General features: G+C 54.8%; 3 protein-coding genes across 7 annotated transcripts; all 3 read left to right on the plus strand.

Moving 5' to 3' along the window:
* Positions 1-491: 491 nt before the first annotated feature.
* LOC126635995 (T-cell leukemia homeobox protein 1-like) lies at positions 492-7,199 on the plus strand. 5 transcript variants are annotated; one of them, XR_007627864.1, is made up of 3 exons: positions 492-953; positions 2,994-3,998; positions 5,464-7,199. XR_007627864.1 is itself a non-coding variant. In XM_050307687.1 (3 exons), exons 1-3 carry the CDS (start codon positions 1,689-1,691, stop codon positions 6,867-6,869), a joined length of 594 nt encoding a protein of 197 aa, XP_050163644.1. In that variant the 5' UTR covers positions 973-1,688; the 3' UTR covers positions 6,870-7,199. The 5 variants fall into 5 exon arrangements, 2 of the variants coding, with proteins under 2 accessions (XP_050163644.1, XP_050163643.1); XM_050307687.1 differs by lacking the exon at positions 492-953 and adding an exon at positions 973-1,991 and having other exon boundaries at positions 2,994-3,122; positions 6,708-7,199; XM_050307686.1 differs by lacking the exon at positions 492-953 and adding an exon at positions 988-1,991 and having other exon boundaries at positions 2,994-3,122; positions 6,722-7,199.
* Positions 7,200-11,135: 3,936 nt separating this feature from the next.
* On the plus strand, positions 11,136-15,310 carry LOC126636000 (coiled-coil alpha-helical rod protein 1-like). Its single transcript, XM_050307691.1, has 8 exons — positions 11,136-11,173; positions 11,485-11,722; positions 11,850-11,909; positions 12,057-12,158; positions 12,862-12,921; positions 13,822-13,895; positions 14,253-14,347; positions 14,447-15,310. The coding sequence occupies exons 1-8, from the start codon at positions 11,136-11,138 to the stop codon at positions 14,566-14,568; spliced, it is 789 nt and encodes a 262-aa protein (XP_050163648.1). The 3' UTR covers positions 14,569-15,310.
* Positions 15,311-17,009: 1,699 nt separating this feature from the next.
* Positions 17,010-22,269, plus strand: LOC126635997 (zinc finger protein 239-like). Its single transcript, XM_050307688.1, has 3 exons — positions 17,010-17,118; positions 17,887-17,968; positions 18,157-22,269. Exons 2-3 carry the CDS (start codon positions 17,917-17,919, stop codon positions 19,077-19,079), a joined length of 975 nt encoding a protein of 324 aa, XP_050163645.1. The 5' UTR covers positions 17,010-17,118; positions 17,887-17,916; the 3' UTR covers positions 19,080-22,269.
* The last annotated feature ends 366 nt before the right edge of the window (positions 22,270-22,635 follow it).

Consider the following 22,635-nt stretch of genomic DNA (forward strand, 5'->3'; position numbering starts at 1 on the left):
TCTGTTAAAGTCACAAATCTCTGGTGCATCCACAAGCTCCTCTGTGAGCCGCATGGGGGGTCTCTTCACCCCAACAAACTTCTACAGGTGGCAGGGATTATATTTTTCAGTCTTTACCCTGCTGAAGGGAGAGAGAGCGAAAGGGAGAAGAACAGCAGCTCTCCCCCCTTCGAACTTTTCTTCTCTCTCCTGCGACTGTAGCTTTGGCCTTGAAAATCCTGTTATCTCATGGCTGGAATTCTTCTGCAGCGGTTTCTCGTCTAAGCAGTTCGTCTTTTAAACCTTTTTTTTTCTTCACTCTCTCACAAGAGAGAAGAGAGGCTTCAGTACTACACCTGCCCCCCCTGGCCCAAGCCGGGGAGGAGGGGGCCTTGGCCCTCCTCGGGCCCACCGCGTCTCTTCTACATGGCTGCTGCTCCTAATTTCAACTGTGACACCAACCTTCTCTTCCGTTTTCTTAAAGATGTAATTAGCAAAGGCGTCACTGAACTTTTTGATTGGTTTTTTGTCCAGAAATCACCTGGACAAAACCATCCTCAGCCCCAGGGATGGGCTGGTGGGCAAAACCATGACACTCCCCCAGACCCAATTCCCAAGAGGCGTGGCGGGGGCAGAACCTGGGTGGTGGCCGGATGGGGATTGGGTGAAAATCATTATAAAATCTGTGGACATCTGTATTCCAGAGCGCACGTTGGGGTATTCCGGAAAGCCTGGGGGCTCATTAAAGCCTTTGTATCCTTATCTTATCTCCTACCTAATTTGGCTTGGAGTCTTGTTTTTCCCCACAACCATTTAGGCAAAAGTTTTGGTGGCTCCCGTACGGGGACATCAGGACTTGTGACTCCTCTGGGTCGATATTCCATTTTGCAGGGATATCTTCTCCGGCCAGCATATCTTGAAGAATTCCTGCTCTGATCTTGGGGGAGCCCAGCTTCTCGGACCTACCCACGGAGGTAAGATAAAGAACAAAACTCCTAGAGAATTTTAATTAGCAGCTGCGGGAAGGAGTTTTCCCAGGGCTAGGGAATACGGTGAGACTGGGAAGGGAAACTTGGACTTGAGCCCAAAAGTCAGTGTTTTCCCAGTCTGTTGGCAAAGGGATTTTTGCCGGAGTGGGCAGTGGAACTGGCTGGGAAGTTTAAGTTAGGGCAGGCAGGAGGATTTTGGGTTTCGTGTTGGCCAGGTGTGGCTGCAGAAGGGGGCAGGACGCCTCCCCTGGTTGAAACTTTGTGTTTCTGCCTAAACCTGGTAGTGTTTGGATACAGAGTCTGCAGTGTGTGTATGTAGCTGTGAATTCTAGACTAGATCTGTCGTTTTCCTTGTGTGTTGTTTATTAATATGGGATGTGTACAAACTAAAGAAAAAATTCCAGAGAGAACCCCTCTCGCTTTGGTTTTATGGTATTGGGATGATTTAAGTGGCCCTTTAAGTGGTCTTTAAAAAGACAGAAGTTAGTTACACTCTCTATGAATGTCTAGCCCTACAGCGGGCAAATTGGAAGATTAGCCTGGCCGAAATTTGGCTCTTTTGAGGCAAATATAGTGTTTCATCTTATGACAATCCCTCATAAGGAGGAAATGTAGTCTGAATTGCATTATGCAGAGTTATTCTACCTTTTCTTAACCCATCCGAAATTGAGAAAGGAATATAAAAAGAATAAAGTTCAAATAGAAACAGAACTCCCAGAAATGGCATTAGAGGAGAAAAAGAAAAATCGTGCTAAGCGTGATCCTAGCAGTGAAATTAATCTTGAAAGCCCTGGAAATGAAGATCTGGACCTTTTAATTCCCGCAAATATGAGAATAGGAAGCCCCCCTTCGGCTCAGGCTGCGGGTGCATCAGGGGCGGGGGTAGCGCCTGGAGCGGGTCCTGCCGGCTCGGCGGGGCCAGCTGGACCTGCGGTGCTGGGTCCGGATGCTTCGGGGGTCTCGGGTAGTGTGGACGGACAGGCTGGGACCGCTCCGGGCGGAGCGGGGGCCCTGGGGACTGCTGTGAGTGCTCCGGGACCTGCGGGGTCGGCTCTGGCTGTTCCAACCGGCACGGGAGCGGCGGGAGCGGGGGCGGCCTCTGCCCCGGCTGCGCTGGGAGCTCTGGCACCGGCCGGGCCGGAGGCAGCCCCTCCTGGAGCTGCGGAGCCAGCCCCTTCTGGGGCCGCGGGGCCGGTCCTGTCTGGAGCTGCGAGCTCCCTGGGTGTCGGTGATCGGGGGGCGATGGCCCCTCCCGGGGCTGTGGGGCCAGTCCCGTCTGGAGGTGCGGGCTCTGCCAGTGTCGGGCCGGGGGCGGTAGCCCCTCCCTGGACTGCGGGGCCAGTCCTGACTGGAGCCATGGGCCCTTTTGGTTACGGGGGGGCGGCAGTGGCTCCCCCTGGGCCATTCCGGGAGTGCCAGGCACGGGTGCGGTTACCACGGACACGGGGATGGGAGGGTTTAGAGTTACAGCATTGGGGGAGGAGCAGATTAAAGTTTACTGATACAGGCACAGAAGTTTCTGAGGATATATGTTCTTTCTGTAAAAAGAAGGGTCACTGGAGAAGGGATTGTCCAGACTCGAAGAGGAGAAGTGAATTCCCGCCCCCTCCTCCAGCCTCCCAACTGACTTTAAACCAGAATGCATGAAGGGGACCAGAGAATTCTACCCCAGCAGAACCTCTGGTTGTAGCTAAGCTGGGGGGAGAAGATGTGGAATTTTTAGTTGATACAGGTGCTGCATATTCTGTGTTAAACACCTTGGAAGGGAAACTGAGTCATAATACTGTAACTGTGGTTGGTGCCACAGGGGTAAGTGAAACCAGGCCTTTCTTCAAACCTTTGAAATTTAAATTAGGCAAACACTGGGTAACTCATCAATTCCTCTATATGCCAAATTCTCCCATGCCTTTATTGGGTAGAAATTTATTAGAGAAATTGGAAGCTGAAATTAAATTCTGTAAGGGGGGAATAAAAGTTGTCATCCCTGACATTAAATATATTGAGGCAGCTGCCTTCTTCATGCAGGAGAACCATGGAGAGATCCCTGCAGAGGTTGAGAATGCCGTCATCCCTTTAGTGTGGGCTCGTGGTTACCCTGGGAGGTCCAAGCAAGCAGAACCCGTAAGCATCACGCTCAAGCCAGGAGCAACACCGGTAAGGCAAAAACAATACCCCTTGAAGCTAGAAAGTCATCAAGGTTTAGCACCCATAATTGAAAAGTTTCTTAAGTTTGGCCTATTGGTAGAATGTGAGTCCAAATATAACACCCCCATCCTTTTAGTGAAGAAAGCTGATGGTAAGAGCTATCGATTGGTCCAAGATCTGAGGGCAATCAATAAAATAACAGAGGATAGCAAACCCCTGTACCTTGTTAACCCCATTAACAGAGGAATTAGGGTGGTTTACAGTGCTTGATCTAAAGGATGCCTTTTTCTTCATTCCTGTGCACAAGGACAGCCAAGAGCTTTTTGCTTTTGAATGGGAAAATCCTGACAGGGAGAAGAACTCAACTAACCTGGACTGTCCTACCGCAAGGCTATAAAAACAACCCGACGATATTTGGAAACCAGCTGGCAAAAGAACTGGAGGACTGGAGGAGGCAGCAGCCAGAAGGACTTGTCCTGCAGTATGTAGATGACATACTAATTGCTGCTAAAAGTCAGGACCAATGCATCGAGCTCACTGTAAGTCTTTTAAACTTTTTGGGACTAAGTGGGTATAGGGTCTCGAAACAGAAAGCACACATGGCAAAGGAAATAGTCATTTACCTGGGGCTTGAAATCTATCGTGGACATCGACAGCTCAGCACAGATTGGAAAGAAGCCATCTGCCGTCTCCCAGAGCCCCACACTGTACGAGAAATGCAGGCTTTCCTAGGAATGGTGGGGTGGTGTCGCCTGTGGATAGCTGACCATGGGTTATTAGTCAAACCCCTATATGAAGCACTGAAAGCAGCCAAGAAAGGAGTTGTGACATGGACAGATGAGACCAGACCTGCATTTAAACAACTGAAACAGTCCTTAATGTGTCGTGGTTTTGCCCACCAGCCCATCCCTGGGGCTGAGGATGGTTTTGTCCAGGTGATTTCCGGACAAAAAACCAATCAAAAAGTTCAGTGACGCCTTTGCTAATTACATCTTTAAGAAAACGGAAGAGAAGGTTGTTGCGCAGTTGAAATTAGGAGCAGCAGCCATGTAGAAAAGAAGGGTAGCGGGCCCGAGGAGGGCCAAGGTCTCCTCCTCCTCGGCTTGGGCCGGGGGGCAGGTGCAGCACTGAAGCCTCCCTTCTCTCTTGTGAGAGAGTGAAGAAAAAAAAAGGTTTAAAAGACGAACTGCTTAGACGAGAAACCGCTGCAAAAGAATTCCAGCCATGAGATAACAAGACTTTCAAGGTCAAAGCTGCAACAGGAGAGAGAAGAAAAGTTCGAAGGGGGGAGAGCTGCTTTTTTCTCCCTTTCGCTCTCCCTCCCTTCAGCAGGGTAAAGACTGAAAAATAAAATCCCTGCCACCTGTAGAAGTTTGTTGGGGTGAAGAGACCCCCATGCGGCTCACAGAAGAGCTTGTGGATGCACCAGAGATTTGTGACGTTAACAGAGAAAGCCTTATGCTGGAGTAAAAGCGGCTCAGATGAGGCAGAATCCTGTTAAAGACTTTGTGACCCTCGAAGGGATCGATGCTTATGCTGGAGCGAGACGGCTCAGATAAGCTTAGGATCTCAGTGAGAGATCCATGCTGCTGCTGTTGAAGATTTATGACCCTGACGGGTATTAGAACCTACGCTGGAACAGAAAACGGTTCAGGTAGGGATGTTGGGATCCATGTGTGGGATCCGTGCTGCTGGTGCTAGAGAGAACCTACGCTAGAACAGAAAATGGCTCAGGTGGGATATTGGGATCCGAGTAAGGGATCCAGACTGGACCCATGCCGAGAAGTCAATCAAGGACTGTTCTCCCATGGGGAGGGACCTCCATAGGGAAACAGGGGTGAACTCTTAAACCATTATCCCCTGTAACCCTGTGGAAGAAGATCCATAGTAAGCAAGTGTCCCCTTGCAAGCCTATGGAAGGAGACCCTTCAGGACCTGAGTAACCCCCAGCCTTCGGTTTTAGCCAAGGAGGGGGGTAGGCCCAGCCCTGGAGGCCAACACAGAACGAGAGAGAGATAAAGAAGTTCCAGCTGCGACGAAAGTGCTGCAGAGTTACTAGAGAAAGAGAGAGAGAGCTGGAATTCCGAGAACAGAAAAGGACTGCTTCTCCTCCTTGGACTGATATAAAGGGAAGTGGGGGGAGAAGCATCTTCTGTAAATACATAATACCTTTTACTTAAGTAGAATTGTTGTAAATATAATTCTTTAGTTTTAGTTTGTTAATAATAAATACTCATACTTTTTTTAATTCAGTCTCTTTTTGTCTGCATAAACCTTCTCTCAACTGATAGTAATTGTGTGGGGGGTGTAAAAGTAAATTGAGCCAGGGCAAAACCACGACAAATGTCAGCTCCAGCACTGGGACTACCAGACCTAACCAAGCCCTTTGAACTGTTTACATATGAGCAACTAAATGTTGCCCTGGGGGTACTGTCACAGACCCTGGGACACCAGTGGAGGGCTGTGGCCTACTTCTCCAAACAGCTAGGCAGTGTCAGCCCAGGATGGCCGGGGTGTCTAAGAGCTAACTGCAGTAGGATCAAACATGCAGACCAAATCCATGCAGTCCTTCAAAGTATTTGGAAGCCAGAAAAGGTATCCATTATGCACTGAAGAGCTCATCAGAAGGGGAAAACAATTCCCGAATTGGGAAATCATTTTGCTGACCAGGCTGCAAAAGGGGCTGCAGAAAAAGGCATTCTAGCAGTAATACCACAGAAAGAGATTGATTTGACAGGGTACACCCCAAAATATGATGAGAAAGACCACCAATTAATTAAATCCCTTAAAGCTGAAATCAAAGAAAGTGGGTGGGCTGTTACACCAACAGGACAGGTTGTGGTCACACCCCCACTCCTAAGGGAAATAGCTCTGCAGGAACATGAGGCTCCCCACTGGGGAACAGAGAACCTTCTCAAACACCTAAAGAAGGTAGTGATAGGGACAGGCATGACTGAAGTAGTGCAATCCATAGTGAGTAAGTGTGAAATCTGCCAGCAGAACAACCCGGATACCACCAAGAGGGTGGTGCTAGGAGTGACAAAGGCTGGGAACCTCCCTGGAGATTATTGGCAAATAGATTTTGCTGAGTTACCACCGAGGGAGGGGTACAAATACACTCTAGTGCTGGTTGACACTTTTAGTAAATGGCCTGAAGCTTACCCATGTCACACTAACACAGCAAGGGAAGTGGTAAAAGCTTTGCTTAATCACATAATTCCAAGATTTAGGTTCCTCTGGGAACGTCATCAGACAGAGGGACACATTTCATTGCAGTGATAGTGAAGGAGGTGTGTCATGTCCTAGGAATTGTTTGGGACCTCCACACTCCCTATAGACCTCAGGCAAGTGGCAAAGTCGAACGCATGAATGGCACTCTTAAAATGCAAATTGGTAAAATTTGTCAGGAAACATCCATGTCATGGGTTCAGGCTTTGCCTCTGGCTCTGCTGAGGATTCGCATCCAGCCAAGGCGGAGGGATAACATAAGTCCTTATGAAATATTGTATGGAAGACCATACCAGGCTCCACACATTCCAGGGGACATTCACATGAGAGGGAAGGTTGATTTACAAAAGTATTTAATTGCTTTAGGCTCTACTTTACAGAAGCTCCAGCAATTCGTCGAGCTTTCCAGACTTAGAGGATTGGACACCCCTGCTCATCAATTCCAACCAGGAGACTGGGTCTACATCAAATGGTGGGACAGTGACCCGCTGCGAGCCAAGTGGAGAGGACCTTTCCAAGTCCTGCTGACTTCCCTCACTGCTGTCAAAGTTGCTGGCAAAGGACCCTGGTTTCATTACTCCAGAGTGAAGAAAGCTTCAGTTCCTGGAACTATCAGCAAAGCAGAACCCGACTCAGAGGAAGAAGATGTGGCATAGACTGTTTCTACTGTACATGTTATCTGTACAGTCGGTAACTATGAATCGAGTTTGGGATCCAAAATTGCATGTGGCCATAGTCCAAAATGTATCCAAAATCCTCCGCAGAGATGACTGCTGGATTTGCACCCAAATACCAGCAGTGGACGGTAAAGATGGCAGCTGGCCCCTCACTGGCATTTTACTAAACAAAGCAAACTTTGGTGAGTCTATGTTAGAACTGCCAGGGACCTGGCAGCCGATTACTGAGGCCAACTATCCGGTAACCCTGAGATACGTAATGCCTGATCAGGACAATTATCCTGTCCCCTGCATGGCTGTTAATGCTACAGGAAAAATCATTCTCCCTCTCTACTGTGATAAAGATAAATCTAAAGAAGAGATAAACCCAGAAATTCGTGTGTACCAGGGAGACCCCCTGGACCTTCCCCCATCCTCCCCGGACCTCCCACCCACCCCAAAAACCCCCAAGAATTTTGTGCACCGGGGCTGGACCCTCCCTCGTGTGCTGGGATCCCCCATCACCTTGACCCTCCCCCCAACCCACTCACCCCAAAAAAAACATCCTTGAGCTTCTTCCCCCTCCCCTAAAACCTGGGGGACCGGGAACCCCCCCCGTACATCGAGACCCCCCCCTCCAAAACCGAGACCAACCCCCTCGTACATCAGGACCCCCCTCGAAACCGGGACCACCCCCCTCGTGTATCAGGACCCCCTCGTGCATCAAGACCATCCCCCACTCAGGCACTGGGACCCCCCCCTGAGAAACTGGGGCGACTCCCCCGGGCACCGAGACCACCCCACCCCCCTTCTTCGTGCTGGTTCCGACTGGGATCGGACCCCCTCCACCCACACCCCCACGCCTCGTGAGCCAGGACCGGGACTGGACCCCCCCCACTCATGTACCAGGACCCACCCCGGATGAACCGGGACCCCCCCTCGTGCATCGGGACCCCCCTCGCGCATCGGGACTGGGACTGGACCCCCCCTCGTGAACCAGGATCGGGGTCGGACCCTCCCTCGTGCATCAGGACCCCCACCCGGGTAAACCAGGATTGGGGTCGGACCCCCCCTCGTGCATCGGGATCCCCCACTCGTGAACCAGGACTGGGGTTTGACCCCGCCTCGTGCACAGGGATTGGGGTCGGATCCCCCCACTCATGAACCGGGACCACCCTCGTGAACCAGGACCGGGACTGGACCCCCACTCATGAACCAGGACTGGGGTCTGACCCCCCCGCTCATGAACCAGGATTGGGGTCTGACCCTGTAATAGAAGGGTTAACTTTGTTCATAAAATCTTATGTGTATGAAGGAATAAGGAATTTTTGTTATAATTCAACAAGATAAGTTTCATGGACATCCTGTTAATCAAGCAAGTATCAGTAAAAATAATTGCAGACATCTTGCTAAACAAACAAGTATCAGTATCAGTAAAATTTACAACTGATAAGAAACTGCACCTTTCATCTCTGACAAATACCAGATGACCACTTAAAAATGAGCTACAAACTGAAGCCTCAACGCAGCCGCAGTAAAAACTCGGGACTTGGAAATGTATAAAAAGGAATATTTACTACATTTTGGTGTGTGTCTCGGCAGGGCACTTGCCCTCCAGGCCACCCAGGGCTGTTTTGCTTTATTATCGCTTGCTTAATAAATTTATCAATGTTTAATTGGAATTGAGTTGTCTAAATTCTTATACTAACTTATAACAACCCCCCCCTCGTGGATTGGGACTGGGACGGGACCCCCCACTCATGAACCGGGATTGGGGTCGGATCCCCCCACTCATGAACCGGGACCCCCCTTTTATGGCACCGGGACCCCCCCTCGTGCATCGGGATTGGGGTCCGGCCCCCCTCCCTCCACTCGTGCCCTGGGACCCCCCTCAACCCTCCCCACTCGTGCGTCGGGTCTGGACACCTCTCCCCCCCCGCTTTCTTTGTGCCCCCCCGGGGGGGTCTCAGGTCGCCCCCACCCCCACCCGACTCATCACGAGCCCCCCCACTCACCACGACCTCCCCCCATCCATGAGAACCCTCCCTCACCACGACACCCCCCCACTAATCACGACCTCCCCGCTCACCACGACCCCCCACTCATCACGACATCCCCACATCCATGGAACCCCCCACTCATCGACACCTCCCATCCATGGGACCCCCCCACTCACCACAACCCCTCTCCATTCATCATGACGCCCCCACTCACCACGACCCCCACGACTCCCCCACATTCACAGGACCCCCCCACTCACCACGCCCTCCCCCCATCCATTTGTCCCCCCACTCACCATGACCCCCCACGACCCCTTCCCATCCATGGGACCCCCCACTCACCACTCACCCCAACGACTCCCCACTCATTTACAACGCCCTCCAACTCTCCACGCCCCCTTCATTTCCCTCCTCCACTCACCACGCCCCTCCCCACTCACCAAACCCCCTTCTTTCCATCCCCCGGATCCCACCCATTAATCGACCCCCCAAAACCCACCATGGACCCCCCATGACCCCCAAAATCCCCCTCCAACCCCCCCAACCCACTCGAGTCTCCCCGGCCCGCGGGGGCCAGGCTGGCTCCACCCCTCAGAGCCCCTCCCGCCTCCCAAAAAAACAAACCCTACCCACCCTCCCAAAAAACCTCCCCCGAGCCCCCCCGGTGGGGCCGGGCTGGCTCCATCTCCCCGTGAACCCCAAAACCCACCCAAAATTGCCCCTCCCCCCCCATTCCGGGGCCGCCGCTGAGCGGAGCCTGCAAATGAACGCGGATCGGTCTTGTAGCCACGCCCACAAAGGGGCGGAGCTTGGAGAGGGGCGGGGCTGCGGCGAGAGAGGGGGAGGGGCCGGCGCGGGGGTTGAATGGGGGCGTGGGAAAGGGACGGGGCTTGGGGAAAGGGGCAGGGTTTGGGAGGGGCCAAAGGGGGTCACTCCCAGTTCCCAGATCAGTCCCGTTACTGGTTTGGGGTCGCTCCCAGTTCCTCCCAGTTCCCCGCTCAGCCAATCAGCGCTCGCCTCGTCCGTCGCCTCAGCCAATCAGAGTGCGCCGGGGGCGGGATTAACGTTACCATAGGGACAATGGAGGCCTGGCCGGTCGCCATGGCAACGGGCGCCACGATCGACCCAAAAACGGGCAAAAAATTTAAAAAGCCGCGTCAAATAAAAGCGGTTTTTGGGAGAAACGGCCAAAAAAGGGGGGGGAGTGGCGGGGAGGGTTTGGGGTCACACGGGACTCACTCAAGAGGGTGAGGGGAGATTTGAGGGCCTCAATTTATCCCTCCGGGACCCCCATTTACCTCCCCAGGACCCCCATTTACCCCCCCAGGGATAAATTTACCCCACCCAGGAGGTCAATTTTACCCCAAAGGGGGTACATTTTTACCCCTCCGGGTCTCCCCCTTGACTCTTCAGGGTTCCCCTCACGCTTCAGGCTCCGCCCCCGAGCTCTGATTGGTCCGTTTTCTCGTCATTCTTGGTGTCTCGGTCTCCCATTGGATTAAAGGGAGGCGGGACTTGGGCCGTGCACTTTCTGATTGGTCAGAGTGCAAGAAGGGGCGGGGTCTCGGCGGGAGCGAGGGAGAGCGGCGGGAGGGTCTGGGAGGTAACTGGGACAAACTGGGAGGGACTGGGAAAGACCTAGAGGGGATTGGGGGGACTGGGAGGGGATTGGGGGGTACTGAGAGGGACTGGGAGGTAACTGGGACAAACTGGGAGGGACTGGAAAAGACTGGGAGGGGATTGGGGGGCACTGGGAGCAACTAGGAGTGACTGGGAGCGACTGGGAGGTACTGGGATTGTTGGGAGAGGGATCTGGGAGGGACTGGGAGGGAACTGGGAGAGACTGGGAGGGACTGGGAGGTAACTGGGAGGGACTGGAAGCAACTGGGAGGGACTAGGAGGTAACTGGGAGCGACTGTGAGGGACTGGGAACGCGAGGAGGAGGGACTGGGAGCAACTGGGAGGGACTGGGAGGTAACTAGGAGGGACTGGGAGGGACTGGGAGGTAACTGGGAGGGACTGGGAACAACGGGGAGGGACTGGGATTGTTGGGAGGGGGAACTGGGAGGGACTGGGAGCAACTGGGAGGGACTGGGAGGAACTAGGAGCGACTGGGAGGGACTGGGAGGGGATCTGCGATGGGGGATGGAGGTTACTGGGACTTTCTGGAGAAAGGGTACGAGGGTTACTGGGACTGGGGATGGGGTATACTGGTCCATACTGGTGCATACTGGTCCTTACTGGGAATTTCTCCCCCTCTCTTCAAGGTGACGATGGACCCCCGGGCCTCCCAGTGCTCCCAGTAGCTCCCAGTTCACCCAGTTGGCCCCTCCCAGTTTGGGGGGGCTCGTCCCCCCCTCCCACTTTGTGCTCCACCCCAGGTGACGCCTCCCAGTGCTCACAGTTACCTCCCAGTTCCCTCCCAGTGCTCCCAGTTCCCTCCTAGTAAACCCCCAGTGCTCCCAGTAACCCCAGTCCCCTCTCCAGGGCCCTGCAGGCGGAGCTTGAGGCCGAGAGGAGGCGGGGCCAGGCCTTGGAGGCGGAGCTTGAAGCAGAAAGGAGGCGTGTCCAGGCCCTGGGGGCGGAGCTTGAGGCCCTGAGGGGGCGTGTCCATGCTCTGGAGGCGGTGCTTGCAGAGAAGGGGCGTGGCCAAGTCCCGGGGGAGGGGCTTGAGGCCAAGGATGGGCATGGCCAGGACAAGGGGGCGGAGCCACCCTCGGAGGAGGTGAGTGCTCCCCATGCTCCCAGTAACCTCCCAGTGCTCCCAGTTCCCTCCCAGTTCCCTCCCAGTAACCTCCCAGTGCTCCCAGTAACCTCCCAGTTCCCTCCCAGTAACCTCCCAGTATCCCCAGTTGCAGCTCCGGGCCCGTCTCAGCGCCCTCGGACACCTCCTGACCCTGCAGGACCCCCAGGTGAGTTTTTGGGGGGGGGACACCTGAGGGGGACACACCTGGGCACACCTGGATGGGGACACATCTGGGACACACCTGGGGACACCCCTGGGTTGTGCCCGATATTTTTGGGGTGCTCAGGTGCGTTTTCTGGGGGGGTCCCAGCAGGCCCCGCCCCCCGCGCAGGTGAGTGGGTGGCGCCGGAAGGTGTTCGAGCTGCTGGTGCAGGTGAGGACCCAGGAGGGCACCGAGAGGCACCTGCGGGACCAGGTGAGACCCCCCAAAAATGGGGGACCCCCCCAGAAGAGGGTAGACCCCCCCAGGCCCCCCCAAACACACCTGCCATGGTGAGACCACCCAAAAAATGGAGAGACCCCCTGAAAATAGGAGAGACCCCCAAACACACCTGGCCAGGTGAGACCCCCCCCAAACAGGTGAGACCCCCCCCAAACAGGGAGACCCCCCCCAAAGACACACCTGGCCAGGTGAGACCCCCCAAAAAATGGGGAGACCCCCCCAAAAAAGGGGGGACCCCCCCAGACCCTCCCAAACACACCTGGACAGGGGAGACCCCAAAAAATGGGGGGACCCCCTCCAAACAGGTGAGACCCCTACAAAGACACACCTGGGCAGGTGAGACCCCCCCCCAAACAGGTGAGACCCCCACAAAGACACATCTGGGGGGACAGGTAATGTCATCTAGGGGTCCCCTGGTTGTCACCTGGTTGTCACCTGGTTGTCCCCTGTCCCCAGGTGGGGTCACCTGGTTGTCACCTGGGGATCACCTGTGTGACCTCTGTCCCCAGGTGGGGCCACCTTTGGTGTCCCCTGTCCCAGGTGGGGTCCCCTGTGTGTCCCCTGTCCCCAGGTGACGTCACCTTTGGTGTCCCCTGTCCCAGGTGGGGTCCCCTGGGGGTCCCCTGTGTGTCCCCTGTCCCCAGGTGACGTCACCTTTGGTGTCCCCTGTGCCCAGGTGGCTGCGAGGAGCCGGCAGGTGACGCGGCTGGAGCGGCGGCTGCGGGAGGAGGGACAGGTGAGGGGACACACCTGGGGGGGGACACCTGGGGACATTTGGGGACACCTGGGACAGGTGAGGGGACATTGGGGACACCTGGGACATACCTGGGACATTGGGGGGGCATTGGGAACACCTGGGACACACCTGGGACAGGTGAGGGGACACACCTGGGGAGGGGACACACCTGGGGACACACCTGGGACAGGTGAGGGGACATTGGGGACACACCTGGGGACACACCTGGGACAGGTGAGGGGACATTGGGGACACATCTGGGACACAGCTGGGGACATTGGGGACACCTGGGGACATCACTGGGGACACTGGGGACAGGGAAGGGGACATTGGGGACAGGGGGACATTGGGGACACACCTGGGACTCACCTGGGGACACACCTGAGGACACCTGGGGACTTGGGGACACACCTGGGACACACCTGGGGACATTTGGGGACATCTGGACAGGTGGGACACACATGGGGACATCTGGGGACAGGTGAGGGGACATTGGGGGGACATTGGGGACACTTTGGGGGCATTTTTGGTGTCATTTAGGACCAGTTGGGAGCCGTTTGGAGCCATTTGGGGACACTGGTGGCAGGTCCTGTCCCAGGAGGTGACATTTGGTGTCACTTTGGGGACACTTTGGGACATTTGGGGCCATTTGGTGGCACCCTGGGGATATTTGGTGTCACTGTATGGACAGTTCAGTGACATTTGGGGACATTTTGGGGACATTTGGGGACATTTTGGGGCCATTTGGTGACATTTTATGGCCATTTGAGGCAATTTTGGGGACATTTAGGGACATTTTAGGGCCATTTGGTGCCATTTTGGGGCCATTTGGGAACATTTTGGGGCCCTTTAGGGACATTTGGGGCCATTTTGGTGACATTTGGGGACATTTGGGGACAGGAGGTGACCTGGCAGCGTCTCCGGGCCGAGGCGGCCGAGGCGGCACTGGGGGAACTGGGACAGGCACTGGACAGGTACTGGGAGGGACTGGGAGGGGACACTGGGACAAACTGGGACAGACTGGGAGGGGACTGGGAGTAACTGGGAGGGGATTGGGGGGCAGTGGGAGGGACTGGGACAAACTGGGAGGGACTGGGAGGGGATTGGGATGGACTGGGGGACTGGGAGGGACTGAGAGCAAGTGGGAGAGACTGGGTGGAGATTGGGACAAACTGGGGGGCACTGGGAGGAACTGGGAGGGGATTGGTGGGCACTGGGACAAACTTGGAGGGAGTGGGAGGGACTGGGACAAACTGGGATGAACTGGGAGGTCACTCAGCCAAACTGGGAGGTCACTGGGCCAAACTGGTCCAAACTGGTGTCCCCCCCAGGTCGGTGTCCCCTCTTTGTCACCTCCAGGGTTGTCCCCAACCCCCACCCGAGGCCACCCCAGGAGGGGACACGAAGATGCCACCCCCTGGCAGAGGTGGGTGTGTCCCCAAATGTCCCAATGTCCCCTCAATGTCCCCCAATGTCCCCTCAATGTCCCCAAACTGTCCCCAAATGTCCCCAAATGTCCCCGCAGTGGGCGTGGCCTTGCTGCTGTCCCACCTCCAGGCTGTCGGCTCCGCCCTCCTTGGGGACACGCCCCCAGTTGGTTCCAGTTTGGCCCAGTTTGTCCCCATGACGTCATCGGAGACTCAGTGACGGCATCAAGGACTCAGTGATGTCATCGGGCACTCAGTGATGTCATCGGGAACCCAGTGATGTCATCGGGCACCCAGTGACATCATTCGGGGGGAAGTGATGATGTCATTGTGGACCGGTGATGTCATTATGGGGAACTGGTGGTCACTGGGACACACACACCAGTGATATCATCGGGGAGAGCGGTGATGTCACCGTGGGTCTGTGACATCACTGGGGTCAGTGGTGATGTCATTGAGGGAAAATGGTGATGTCATTGTGGCCCGGTGACATCATCGGAGGAACTGGTGACGTCGTTGTGGGTCTGTGACGCCATCTGGGACAGCGGTGATGTCACCGTGGGTCTGTGACGTAACTGGGGTCAGCAGTGACGTCATCGTGGGTCTGTGACATCACTGGGGTCAGCGGTGATGTCATCGAGGGGGAAAGGTGACGTCACTGGGGTCAACAGTGACATCATCGACGTGTGGTGACGTCACAGCAGACGGTGGTGACGTCATCGAAGGGGAACTGGTGATGTCACTGGAGGGCCTCAGGTGACGTCATTGGGAAATGAATAAAAAATGGGAAATTGACATCAATGGGAAATGAATTAAAAAACCCAAAAACAAAGAAACAAAAAATCCAACAACAACAACAACAACAACAAAAAAACCCCAAACAAAAAAAGAGTAAAATTGAGATTTATTTTCTTTTGTTTTTTTTAACCCCAAACAAAGGGGCCGATTTTAATTGACGGAGGAGGAGGAAGTGGGGGCAGGGGCCAGAAATGGGGGGGAGGGGCTGAAAAAATTGGGGGGAGGGACCAGAAAGGGTGAGGGGAGGGGCTTTTTAAGAAAGGGAGGGGCCAAAAGGGAGGGAGGAGGGACTGAGAATTTTGAGGGGAGGGGCGAGGGAGGGGTCAAGGGAGGGAACAGGGACAAAGAGGAGGGGCTGGGAATTTGGGGGGGAGGGGTCAAAGTGCCACAGCGCCCCCTGCCGACCAGGCGGACCCACCCCAGGGAAAGGGGGATCTTAATGACCCCCCAAACCCCAGAGACCCCCAAAACTCAGCACACAGAGACCCCACAGGGAGGGGATCCCGGGGGTCCCCAAAGCCCATCAGAGGGGTTCAGGGGGTCTCCCAGTCCTCACGGCAGTGGTCCTGGTGGTGCCACCCAAAATCTTTGCAGAGAGATGAACCACATCCCAGTGCCCCCAGTATAGCCCAGTGACCTCCCAGTGGCTCTCAGTATGGCCCAATGATCGTCCAGTGAGCACCCAGTAACCCCCAGTATGGCCCAGTAACCTCCCAGTGTCTCCCCATGTGTCCTGGTAATCCCCAGTAATCACCCAGTCCCTCCCAGTGCCCTCCCGGCATCCCTCAATAACCCCCCAGTCCCTCCCAGTGCCCCTTGGTTCCACCCAGTGTGTCCCAGTATCCCCCAGTAATCACCCAGTGCCCCCAAAGCCCCCCAGGTGTCCCCAGTGTGTCCCCAGATGCCCTTGGCTTTTCTGTGAGCTTGGGGGGACGGGGCCATTTTGGAGGTCAGAGGGTCCAGGGGGGCATTGGGGGGGGAGATGGAGGGTTGGGGACATCAGGGATGGGGTTTGGGGCCAGTGGAATGGGGGGTGTCAAGGGGGGAATTGGGGCCATGGGGAGGCCCTGGGGACACTGGAGACACCAGGGGGGTCTCGGGGTGCCAAGTGGGAAATTGAGGACAGCAGGAGGGTCTTGGGGACACCAGGGGGGTCTCAGGACTCACCTGCTTGTGGAGCTGCCCCTTATCTCCCCCCCAGGCCCCAATAAGGCCCCCAAATGTCCCCTAACCCCCATTTTTCCTTTAATCCCCTCCCCCCCCTAGATCCCTTTGACCCCCCAATGCTCCCAAGACTTCTTTTAACTCCCCCAAATGCACCCAGAGGCCCCCAAAATACCCCAAATCCCAATCAAACACCCCAGAGAGGGATCACCTGGCACCCTGGGACAGGAACACAGTGGACTGTGCTGGGGGCGCTGGGCTGTACTGGGGGACCCCTCATCCCCAAAGCCCCTCCCCTGGGCATCCGTGCCACAGACTGGGAACCACAACGGGGTTGGATCAAGGGGTGCACTTGATGATCTGGGAGGTCTTTTCCAAGCCGGCTGATTCTGGGATTCTCTGGGTGCCATTGCCAGGGCAGCACATGCTGGAGGCTCTGTCCACAGGGGATAGATGTGTCTGTGCAGACACAGAGACAAGGTCAGTCTGCAAAGATGTGGGGTTAGAAAAGCAGGAGAAGTTGTGGGGTGGTTGTGGGAGGAGAAAGAAGCCCCCAGGCCAGTGCAAGCAGGCCCCCCTGGGCTTGCACATCATCTGCCCTCCCTGCAGGTTCCTGTCCTGGAGAGCAGGCCCTGAGGTGTCCCTGAGCAATGGCCCGGAGGTGAGCCCAGAGCAGGCCCTGAGGTGGCCCTGAGAAGAAGTGGAAGGCAGAGGTGGTGCTGAGGCAGGAGAGCCCCGTGCTGGGGAAGAGGCTGAGCTGGGAGTGCCCAGCAGCGAGAAGGTGCTCTGTGCATGCCCTGTGTGCCAGGTGAGCTGGGGCTTTGCTGCAGAGCTGCGGGCGCTGATTGGAGTGGCTGCAGCTGCTGAGCTGGTGGCCCCCAGGAACACAAAGTGTGCCCGGCCACGGAGCCTGCAGGGAGGAGCAGGGACAGGGTCAGGGCCACTGTCAGCCTGGGGCTGGCTGGGGAGACACAGCAGTTTTGGGGTCCCTCTGGGAGCTGCTGAGGGTGGAGGGCGGAGCGGGCGATGCCGGAGCTGGGGGACCCCCGGCAGGCTGGAGGGAGGAGCACGGAGAGGGAGGAGCCCCGGGAGCCTGAAACGGGGGGAGCGGAGAAGGGGAAACCTGGAGAGAGGGGACCCCTGGGATCCCTGGGACAACAAGGTGGAGAACCTGGAGAGGGGGAATGTCTGGGAAGGCGGCACCCCGAAGGTGAGAGTCAGAGGAGAAGGGACCCTTGGGATGCCCAACACTCCCAGCATCCCTTAGTGGGACCCCCAACAGGAGAGACCCTCTGAACCCCAGAGGGGAGAGACCAGAGAGGGGGAACTCCTGGGAGAGTATTTTTGGCATCAATCTTCATATTTTGGCTTAACTTTTTGCACTGTGATGGAAGGGTGTCCATTCCACTATTTCTTAGGGGTTTTTTTTCCTGAATGTCGACAGATTGGGATTTTCTGGGCTTAATTTTGATGTTTTGGAGGTTTTTATGGTCCCAGGATGCCCGGTAAGTTCTAGAGATGGACTTGGGCAGGAGGAACCCCCAAGCCAACGTGCTCAGCCCTTGTTTCCCCCCAGCAGGATTTGTCCTTCCCAAAGCTTGGGTGGATGGAGGAGGAGGCTGCAAGGAAGAGGAGAAACCCACGGGCCCCCCAGGCAGGTGAGGAGGAAGTCAGTGCCCCTTTGGCCCTGTCTTGTGGTTCCTGTGGCAGCCGAGCATCGCCCCCGGCTGCAGGACAACCCCGCTGGCGCCGCCGTCCTGCCAGGGCTGGATCTGGGGGATGTCCTTGGCCTTCCCTCTGGACCGGAGGCAAATCCCCTGCCTGTCCTTCTTCCTTCCTGCCCCAGGCCCCGAGCTGAGGACGGAGAGCACGGAGGACAAATCCCCCTGGCAGATCCTGGTGGGAGAGGCTGTTTTGAAGGGCTCCCCGGCGCAGGAAGGCAGCCGGGAGGAAAAGACCCAGAGATGCCCCCGGAGGAGGGGCTGCAAAGCCAGCCCAGGGAGCTCTGAGGAGGAAAGACCCGGCCTGTACCGGGAAGGCGGCCGGAGATTGAGCCAGAGCTCTGAGCTGGTGGTCCCTGAGCAGCCTCCCTGCAGGGAGAAGCCCTTCAGGTGCTTGGAATGTGGGAAGAGCTTCAGGCAGAGCTTTAATCTCCTCAGGCACCAACACATTCACACTGGGGAACGGCCCTACATGTGTAGGGAATGTGGGAAGAGCTTCAGGCAGATCTCCCACCTCGTCAGGCACCAGCTCATCCACACTGGAGAACAGCCCTACACGTGTGGGGAATGTGGGAAGAGCTTCAGGGAGAGCTCTGAACTCCTCAGGCACCAGCAGATCCACATTAAGGAACGGCCTTACGTGTGTATGGAATGTGGGAAGAGCTTCAGTGTCAGCTCTATCCTGATCCAACACCAGCACATCCACACTGGGAAAAAACCCTACACATGTGGGGAATGTGGGATGAGCTGCAGGATCAGCTCCAGCCTCCGCATCCACCAGCGCATCCACACTGGGGAACGACCCTACAAGTGCTTGCAATGTGGGAAGAGGTTTCAGAGCAGCTCCAATCTCCTCAGGCATGAACGGACACACACAGGGAAGAGGCCCTTCCGCTGCACCGACTGCGGGAAGGGCTTCACCCGGAACTCCACCCTCGTCACCCACCAGCGCCTCCACATTGGGGAGAGGCCCTACAAGTGTGGGGAGTGTGGGAAGAGCTACACCCACAGCTCTGCCTTGACCAGACACCAACGGACCCACCAGTAAGAGAAGCCCCACGAGTGCCCCAACTGCGGGAAGAGCTTTGGCCGCTGCTCCCACCCCGAATGCCCCCCCTGATGGTGAGGCAACCCCTGGAGTCCAGTGACTGTCAGTCCATCCCTTTCTACCAGAAAGGGCCAGTCCCCTTTGCAGGGGCAGGTTGTGCCAACAGAACCCTTCTTGGGGGTGTGTGGAGATTCCTGCCTTGGCTGGGGACCTCCCAAGGTCACTGCTGGAGGTTGAGAGCAGAGATCTCCCCACGAGTATTGGTCTCAGGGAGTTCCATCCATCTTTAATTCATAATTCTTGCTTTGGTGCCAACTTGAGTAGAATTGATCTAAGAATTGCTTTAGTGTAGAGCACTGTCCTATCTTATGCAGTACTACTGACAGTTTTAGTGTTTCTATTGTGCAGTAAATAATTGTGATAAAGAGATTTTGTCTGATCATTTGTAGCCCTAAATGATTCATTTCTATCAGTAGATCTGATTTGCCATTCTTAAAACCTGAGGGACAAAAGTGATTCAGTCCCACCTCTGTAATTCCTCTAAACTGAACCTGTTGGCATAACCCAAGGCTGAGATTTGATCCAGCAGCCCCAGAACCTCACAGTAAGTTGAGAACCCAGGGGGGCCACCCCCCTTTTGTAAACTACCCTGTGCCCAAAAACCCCCATGGGACCATCAGACCTGCCAGACTACCCCCTCTTTTCCACTCTTCTCCCTGTTCCTCCCACTTTGCCATGGTCCCCTCTACAATCTGCTTAAATATTGCAAAAAAACCTTCAGATTCGAATATTCCCTTGAGGAAAATTAAAACTCACACGTTATCTGTTGATACCAAAAACTGATTTTATTATGTGCTAAGAATTGCAAAGAGAAAGGAAAAAGTAAGAAAAGGTTGGAAACTGCTAAGATTATTTCTAGAAGCAGAGAAAAGATACCACTGAAAACTACCTTTTCCCACTGAGCTGGTCTGTGTGGGGGGGAAAAGAGCAGTTACTACCTTTTATTTTCTCTGTCTCTGCAGCTTTTGGATGTTATCTCTGTAGCTGCAGGCGGTCTGACAGCTTTAGTTCTCTGCAATGCACCATGTGTGGTTTCACCGCTCATGCCCCTGTCCCAGGCCGTGCAGGGTCTCAACTCAGCCGAAGCTTTGGACCCTCAGAAATATGGTCAGGGTAGAAGGATAAGGTAGAACTCCCACATGTGGCACGGTGGTCTCAGCTCTCTCCAGGCTGGCACAGTTCCAGTCTCCGGTGGCAGGCAGGCAGCACACGGTGGCGGAGAAAAGGTGAGGGGAGGTGGGCAGAGATTCTCGGCTACAGTCACCAGCTCTCTCTCCCTTTCCTCTCCCTGATTTTCCAAAATTTGCCCTCAACTTTTATAGTGTTCAAAGGAGATTGTACGTGGTTTCTTGGCACATAGCCAGTTCAGATGTTGGTGGAGATACGGTAACCATAAACAATGGCAGGATGTTTTGGCAGGAAAAGTACTGTAGGAAGTGCTGGTGGGAACTTCTGACAGAGAGCTGACAATGTTAGATAGGAAGTTTTTGATAGGCAGAAACAATTTTTGGCATTTCTATATTATCTCTGTGTTACAGATGGTTGCCATGGTAAGCGACATAACAGGGAATGCATAATGGTTACCATGGTAACAGATCCTACTGATGGGAATGTATGATGATTGCCATGATAACTGTCCATAACAAATGGAATGCATAATGCTTGCCATGTAACTGACTGTAGCAATGGGATAGTATGATGGTTGCCATGGTAAGCAACATATCAATAAGAGTGCATAATGGTTACCTTATTAACCGACTCTAGCAATGTAAATGCACAATGGTTGCTATGGTAACCCACATATCAATGAGAATGCCCAATGGTTGCCATGGTAAGTTAGGTCACAAGGAGAATGCATGATGGTTTCCATGGAAACCGAGTCACAACCAAAATGAATAATGGTTACCATGGTAACGGATGTGACAATGCGAATGCATAATGGTTGCCATGGTAACCAAAGTCACAACCAGAATGCACAATGGTTGCCATGGTAAGTGAGGTCACAAGGAGAATGCATTATGGTTTCCATGGTAACTGAGGTCACAATGAGAATGCACAATGGTTGCCATGGTAACCACTTTAAACAATGATAATGCATAATGATTGCCATGATGTAAGGGGGGTACTTTTGATTCAGATGATCAATGGAGCACAGAGGGGTGAGAAAGTGATTATATTTGCATGTGAAACCAACCAGAATATTGTACAATGTAACTTTATTGCACAAGTTCACTGTAAGGCCCATTGTGCCTTTAGCAAAGTTAACTGAATGTCCCCCATTATCAGAGCTGAGTTTCTCCTTGGCTTGGCTCCACTCTGCGAGAGAGATACAAATCCCCTTGAAACACAATGGTACAGGTCGTCCATAGGGCTGAGGAAGGTGATGGAGAGGAAGATGATGTGGGCAGGGGTTGTTGGCCCCTTGCCCTACAGTGGGGCATGCCCAGACTGTTGCCATGAGGTGACAAACGGGCGCTGTTTGGCTGCCACTCAAGCACCACCTTCTGCTGCGTCCTGGCCCTACGTAGTGTAATGTAGAGCTGATGGAATGGGGTGTCAGCACTGCTGGGTGGAGCGATGCTCATCCTTCCATCCACACTGTGCTGCTCCGCGGGGACACCCGCCAAGCACGGGCATCGACCAGCCCTGCAGAGCCTGGTAGGCCTGGCCTGTCTGTGCAGGTGAGCACAGTTTATTGATAGGAAGCAACCAAGAAAGCAAACATTTTATCTCCCTTTTTAAATCCCTTTGTTTCCCTTTTTACTAGCTAATGCTGTAATAGAGGCTGTTTGTAGTATTGTATGAATGCCAGCGATAAAGTAGTGGTTTTGTCTTCTTTTTCAGCTTTTGATTCTCTTTGCTAGTAGTTTTTTTACTCTTGCTGCACTGAAAGATTTTTTGTAGTGTTTGAATGACTGTTGTACTTGGCTTTGTTCCGGGCTTAGATTCAAACAAACTAATACAGAAGGGATTGGGAAGAGGTTTCAGAGGGTCCTGGGTGGGCTGAAGGAGACCAGGATGGGGTTTGTGAGGTCGTGGGTGGTCTCTGGGAGGTTTTGGGGGGTCCTGACCCCCCCCGACTCCTCCCAGAGATGCCACAGGACACCGTCCACAGCAAGATCCTGGTGGGGGTTGGGGGCTTCGTGTTGGGTTTCGTCTTCCTGGCACTGGGGCTCGGCTTCTACCTGTGGGAGAAGGTAAAGGGGGGTCCCCGGGAGGTCGTATCCCCCCTTCCCCAGAGCATGTGTGCCCCCTGCCCCCACAGCCCGCTGTCACCCCTTTTCTCTCTCCACAGAGCTCCTGAACTGGCGGCGGCTGCAGCCCCTCCCCATGGCCTCGGGCCCAGCCTGGACCCCCCAGTCCATCCCTACCCGGAGTCTGGGGGGTCGTGTGTCCCCTGGCCCTGCTTTTGTTCTCACACCAACCGCCTGCTGCTCCCAGTGCTCCCAGTAAAGCTTCCCAGTTCTCTGCAGTCCTGGTGCTGAAGGGCAGGTGC

This window comes from Myiozetetes cayanensis, unplaced genomic scaffold (genome assembly GCF_022539395.1).
Source record: "Myiozetetes cayanensis isolate MyiCay16 unplaced genomic scaffold, myiCay2020 scf127, whole genome shotgun sequence".
In the NCBI taxonomy this organism is placed as follows: domain Eukaryota; kingdom Metazoa; phylum Chordata; class Aves; order Passeriformes; family Tyrannidae; genus Myiozetetes; species Myiozetetes cayanensis.

Excerpts from the sequence above, each read along its gene's own strand:
- LOC126635997 (XM_050307688.1), top strand. The coding sequence starts at position 17,917 with ATGGAGGAGGAGGCTGCAAGGAAGAGGAGAAACCCACGGGCCCCCCAG. Across the intron at positions 17,969-18,156 it reads CCCACGGGCCCCCCAGGCAG|GCCCCGAGCTGAGGACGGAG; the intron begins GTGAGGAGGAAG and ends TTCCTGCCCCAG.
- LOC126636000 (XM_050307691.1), top strand. The coding sequence starts at position 11,136 with ATGGGGGATGGAGGTTACTGGGACTTTCTGGAGAAAGG. Across the intron at positions 11,174-11,484 it reads TGGGACTTTCTGGAGAAAGG|GGCCCTGCAGGCGGAGCTTG; the intron begins GTACGAGGGTTA and ends TCCCCTCTCCAG. Across the intron at positions 11,910-12,056 it reads TGACCCTGCAGGACCCCCAG|GCCCCGCCCCCCGCGCAGGT; the intron begins GTGAGTTTTTGG and ends GGGTCCCAGCAG.
- LOC126635995 (XM_050307686.1), top strand. The coding sequence starts at position 1,689 with ATGGCATTAGAGGAGAAAAAGAAAAATCGTGCTAAGCGTGATCCTAGC. Across the intron at positions 1,992-2,993 it reads CGGGGGCCCTGGGGACTGCT|GAGAACCATGGAGAGATCCC; the intron begins GTGAGTGCTCCG and ends TTCTTCATGCAG. Across the intron at positions 3,123-6,721 it reads TCAAGCCAGGAGCAACACCG|AAGCTCCAGCAATTCGTCGA; the intron begins GTAAGGCAAAAA and ends TCTACTTTACAG.